This window comes from Pteropus alecto, unplaced genomic scaffold, assembly GCF_000325575.1.
Source record: "Pteropus alecto unplaced genomic scaffold, ASM32557v1 scaffold3, whole genome shotgun sequence".
Classification (NCBI taxonomy): domain Eukaryota; kingdom Metazoa; phylum Chordata; class Mammalia; order Chiroptera; family Pteropodidae; genus Pteropus; species Pteropus alecto.
Window position 1 is genome coordinate 64631354 of NW_006442484.1, and position 6000 is coordinate 64637353.

Consider the following 6000-nt stretch of genomic DNA (forward strand, 5'->3'; position numbering starts at 1 on the left):
ACAGGACTGGAAACACCCAAGACACCGGATAGAGAACCTTCTGTGGGTGCTATCTGATTTTTTAATCCTTAGCATCTTATAATTGTCTTCTCTAATGGTCAATGTCCAGAGCCAAAACTAGTGTAGTTGTCTCTAAGAACTATAGACTGGTGACCATTACTTCTACCAGTAACTCCTGATTTATTCTTCAGGATACATCAAGGATTCTGTGCTGCTCCAGGAAAGTCACCTTACTGTACCAAAGAATCTCAGGCCACAACAGGATCTTTCAGGTGTACCCCCAAAATACCATTTCCTGCCTGTCTTCCCTCCATTTTGGATTCAACAAGGAAAATCTTTTGAACAAGGTATATGCTGATTTTATAACCAGACCTCAAATATTTAGATTTTTAACACCTTAAAATGCAGTTTCCCAAAGTAAGGTCTAGGGATTCTGAGTTTCATTGTCCTTATCTATAAAGTGAGGGCATTAGTCTAGACAAGCACTGTTCAACAGTACTTTCTGCAATGGTGGAGAGTTCTATATGGGCTGTCCAATATAGTAGCTGTTGGTTACATGTAGCTACTGAGCACTTGAAATGTAGGTAGTGCAACTGTGAAACAGAGTTTTTCAATTTTATTTACTTTTAACTAATTTACATCTAAATAGCCACATGTAGTTAGTGGCTATGGTAATGGATAGTGCAGGTCTAGACCCTAGATTTTAAATAATTTCTTAGGTCTATTCCATTCTAATATTCTTTAATCCTGTGGTTTTATGTCAACATCAAAAGAAAAATACAGGCTTTGGAGCCAGAAATCTCAATTGCAGTGGCTGTTCTCTCTTACTAGATATGTATCTTGAGCAAGTCACTTGACTTCTTTGAGCTTCTGTTTGTTCACCTCTGTAATGAACATAAAAAGACTGACCTTATTATTGCACAGAAAATTACTATATGCTGTCTGTACCGTGGGCATTTTATTTGTCAATATTATTCTTGGGCTCTTGAAGCATTAAAAGAGCCAGAGTTACCTTTGCTAAGGAAGCTGGGAAAAGATGACTGGGTGGCACTAATGGACAAAGAATAGGGCCATGGCTAGTACCAGAGTTTTTGAGAAAATAGAAGGAAAAAACAAGAGCTTATATAGTATAAAGTTAATTTTTCTGAAATTAAAAAGGCATTTTCCAGAAACAATGATAGTGCCAAACTGAGCCATATCCTTGGGAAAGAATCTGGTCGAGATAAGTAAAGAATCTAGTCTATCAAATGAGTGGACAAGAACGTGGCGTGTTCTCAGAGCCTGGTGCCATTAAATATTCCTGCCATATACCTCCCTTGAGTCTTGACGCCAGCACCAGGGAAGCTGGTCATAACCTGATACACATGTAGTTCATCTATAGGAAATATGCTCATTAGGCAATTGCGTTTCTCTTTGTAAATTAATACTCTAGTCTATACATAAGTCTCTATGCATTTTGCTAATATGGGTCAATATCTCTGAGACTAGTTGATTCGGGCACACTGAAGAGATCAAGTTTCTGGGTCATCCATGTCCTGGGAGTGGTGAACTGACCCAAGTAATTTTCCTGTGTTGAGACCTTCTGCCTTTCCCCAGATGGCACCTCACTTTGCCATTGCCTTAACTCTCTTTCTTCAAAAATCCCACTGTCTCCAGACTTTGATGCCCAAGGATCTAAAACCACTGGACAGTGGACTCCAGTACTTATATTTTGAGGGGAGATCACCACTGCACATGTAAAGGATCACGTGACTTCCCTAATCGATGCCATATATCACAATCAGGCAGAAAACAAAGAATAAGGGATTAAATATGTGATCATTAGTACCAGATTCCAAGCCATGCCATTTCTCTGGATCTCAGTTTCCTCGTTTACAAAATAGAGATGACCTTCCCACCTTTTCTTCACAGGATTAGATGTGGGAGTTAAATGGGATAACGCTGCATCTGGTATATAGTAAATGCTGAAGAAATATTACTTCTAGACCTCCCTAGCTTGTATTTTTAAAAGCATAGTTACTAGCTAATTACAATGCTCAACTGCCTGTGATCACAGGACCAAAAGTCAATTTGTAAAGAAATAAGAACAATTTAGAGGCTACAACTTTACCCCCGACTCATGATTTTATTGGTTTTAATGCCATCTCCCCTTGGCCTCCCTCTCTTTGCCAGACACTTTATTTGGAAATATAGCAAAATTCTTGGTTGCAAATCCCAGATTCCCCCAACAATGTGATGTTGGCCAAGTCACTTATGCTCCCTAGATCCTTAGTTTGTTCATCTGCATTCCACCCTGTCTCGGTTGTTGTGAAAAATCACGGGAGTCAACAGAAGTAAAAAAAAAAAAATCTTTCTAAGGGCTCTAAATTGATTACACAATTCACATCATTTGAGTAATCTGAATCCATATTTGAAACGTAGAGAGACCAAGTTTTGTGGCCTCCTTTCAACAACGGAACCTTTTAACACTGTGCCTGGAAACCTGTTTCTATTAAGCATAAACAAATGAGCCAGAGCTGATGTTTACTAAGAAAAATCTCGGTTTTCCTCACATAGCTAGAGTCATATAATCGATATCACCTGGGATACAGCCAAAGGGAAATGCCTCTCTATATCCCTGTACCCATAATGCCCCCTGCCTCACCTTAGAAAGTCTGCCACAGAAGACTGTCCAGCAGGGGAGTAGCATTTGACTAGAGTTTCACTTCCCCTACCCTCAGAAATACATGTAGTTCCAGGCAGATCTGACCAGGAAGGATGAACCTGAAGTCTGGCTCGACCCCAAAGGATCATTCTGGAACACACAAAAAAGGTCTTTAGTGCCACACTCTATATGGAGTTGAGGTCCTTTTGGGGACAGGCCTAATCCTCAGACTGAGGGGTCCCCAGGGCTCATCAGGCTTCCCTGGGCATCTAAAACCTGAACACACCCCTTTGAATCTGAGCCGCCTGAGTCTGCATATGTTCCACCAACACTCTCAGTCTCACTCGGCCCCAAAATAGGCTTAGGAACCAGTGGACAGAGGAGAGCTTGAGGGAGGGCGTAGCCCCACAAGTGGGCATTTGGCTCTAAATCCAACAACACCAAGGATGGAATGACGTAGGTGATGACGAAGGTTGGGGAGGATAGGGGAAGGTGAGGCTGGCTGGGAGCCTCCAGAAGCCCAGCATTCCAACACACACAGAGTCCCTGGAGGCTTCCAGAGCCCCTGGTTGAAAAGACAACCCCACATTGTTCCACAGAGCTGCATGCTGAGAGTGAAGGTGTTGCGAAAGCAGCTCCATACAAAGAAGGCTTGCCAGACCGTTTCAGCAATAAATCTACCTTGAGTAAGCGATGACAATAGCTGCAGGACCCTTTAAACCATGATGAAAGATTTGTTAACTATGCTGGAGTCATCTGTTGACTCAGATCCTTCCCGAGAGTTGTGCAGACAGGGTAAGTGCAGAGAGCTAAGCAGCCGTCCTACCACGGTGCCCTTGGAGGAGGTTTCTCCACAAGTAAACAACCAGCAGACAGTCCAAGAGATCAAGTGCTTCTGACCAAGCATCTCAATGACAAAAGAGCAGGGCAGCAGGTCACCCTGCCGTTATCCACTATTATCCACTAGTCCTTCACTGCTTACAAAGGGCTGTCACATTCATTATTTTATTTGAACTGCAGACAATTCTGCAAAGAAGTGAGGGAAGGACATCAGTATCCCCATTTTACAGATGAGGAAACTGAGTCCAAGAAAGGAAGACGCAAACCTTAGCCTCCTGGGAAGTGCAGTTCAGTTCCTCTGACCTGGCTGCCACCTCAGTGGAGGCATTAGCAGAAATACAGAAGGAGGGAGGACAAACGAGGTCCTCAATCAACACTTTTGCTCAGAAAAGACATAAGGGAGGCAGCTGACAGCACCATTCCCATCTCCACTGTTACAAAGCTGACCCACTGTTCACCTTTGCAGGTCAGCAGGGTCTGGATGAAGGGGAAGCTGGGGCTGGCGGACGCATGGACCAGGGCTCTATAGCCAAGAACCACAGCAGTCAGGGGACTCGCTTGCCGCCCCTCAGGAAGCAGGAAGATAAAACCCAGGCAGAGGTACCATTTCTAATGGCTCCCCTCTGTCATTGTTCTTCACGGCTTCAGAAGGGATGCTCCCTCCCTTCACCATTTCTTGGGATTCTCCAGAGAAGACAGGAGTACTTGGAGCCTACTGACCACTGTTTCCCAAAATGTCACCTGTGGAACCCTAGCATGGCCAGATGCTCCATTGGAAAAAGGGTTTCATGGCTAAATACGTTTGGGAAATGAGGCATACCATGTTCTCCTCATGAAGAGTCTCAGTGCATATTTGAATATGGACCATCTTTTAGACGTTCTGCAGGTAAAGTAGGCAGTTTAACTTTAACTGATGGCTTTCCAAACTTATTTAACCACAGATCTTCCTTAGACTCTTCACCCCATCTAGGCGGCTGTAGTCTCTAGAAAAAAGACCACTTGGCCTTAGAGCTGGAAAATCCTTGGTTTGAGTCCTATATCTTACTAGTTCTGGTGAGCCTGTCTGAGAAACTTAATTAACTTTGATCCTAAATGACCTATTCTGTAATATGGAGTTGTTATCATACATATCTCACAAGGTTACTATGAGGATTAAATGGATTAAAATGTAAAAGTGCTTTCTAAACTCTAAGGCCTGTGTGTGTGTGTGTGTGTGTGTACAAGATGACAGTCTCTCGCTCCTACTTTGAATAAACTTGTCTGACTTACAGGAAGGTCATATGCCGATAAGAACACAAAAGGGGAGAAGAGAAGTGTCCCACGGTGGAAGAGCAGAGCAGAGAGGCATTTGTTTTATTATGGTGGATAAAGACAATGATACTAAGTGCTTCGTTTTGATTTAATATTTTTTTTTTTGCAATAAAGCACTATTGCATGGTTAAATGTCATTCTTTCTCTCATCAATAATAAAATATTTTATTGTAATAAACAGGATTAAAGATCTTGTTATTATAACTATGTTTTTCTTCCCAGGCTGCAAGGGAAAATTTCATCCTTGGAATTACAAGTCTAGCCACAAGATCTGACTGTGAAAGGAACCTGCTCTGTTCCTTTACAAAGCCTGTTTACAGGAATGTGTATCTGTCGTTCCCTAGGACACGTCAACAGAGAATCACCATTGTATACATGCTTCAAAGGAAAGCCACAATGAAAAAACAGAGCAAACCTCCAGGAGGGCCTTTGGGCATGCCCAAATTGATCATTCTTGGCTCCTGAGTGACAAATCCCACGTTACATTCTATGGCAGCGCCTTCCCCAATAGGAAGGCAGATCTCAACGGTAAGAAGCCAAATGTCTTGCTTGTTGATCTGAGTAAACCTAATCATGCTGAGTTCATTTGAGAACACTGAGGCAGGCCTAGTGTCACTTCCTTATGCCACTCATCTTAGAAAATAACAGCAAAGTTCAGCTGGAGGTGAAAATGAGACGGACAGGCTCTTAGTACTCAACCGCGCACATTCTGCGATCAGACTGCTTGGGTTTAGATGACTCCCACTTTCTAGCTATGATCTTGGGCACATTATTCAATCTTTCTAAAGCTCAGTTTCCTCATCTGTAGAATAGGAATAATGATAATACCTCTATAAGGCTATTATGGGGATTAAGTGAGTTCATACGTGTGAAATAATTTGCACAATTTTCGTCCCAACTTAAGCACTTAGTACATATCGACTATGGTTATTATTGTTACCATTCTCTCCCATCACCTCACTCAGCCAGCAAGAACCCAACCAAATAATGAGATGAGGGCTCCCAAACCTGCCTCGGCCAAAGCCATGGCTGTCTCAGTGCCCCAGCGTTCTCCTTGCCTTCTTCCTATTAACCCCAAAGTGATAGAAGTTGAAAGTCAACCATCCCTCCCCTTACCTGCAACTAATAAGATCTCTTTCCCACCCTGTTTCTACAGACAAACAAGAGAATACGACACACCGCAAGGGCAGAAGCAGCCACTTTTT

General features: G+C 42.8%; 1 protein-coding gene across 1 annotated transcript in view; it reads left to right on the top strand.

The window, feature by feature from the left end:
- The window catches only part of KIAA2012 (KIAA2012 ortholog), a 93177-nt gene that overhangs the window by 14944 nt on the left and 72233 nt on the right, over nt 1-6000 (top strand). Inside the window, exons 4-7 of the mRNA XM_025039547.1 lie at nt 192-347; nt 3951-4084; nt 5140-5323; nt 5952-6000. The exon at nt 5952-6000 is cut by the window's right edge and continues 97 nt beyond it. Of these exons, the coding sequence (XP_024895315.1) occupies nt 192-347; nt 3951-4084; nt 5140-5323; nt 5952-6000 (523 nt within the window). The remainder of the gene's footprint in view (nt 1-191; nt 348-3950; nt 4085-5139; nt 5324-5951) is intronic.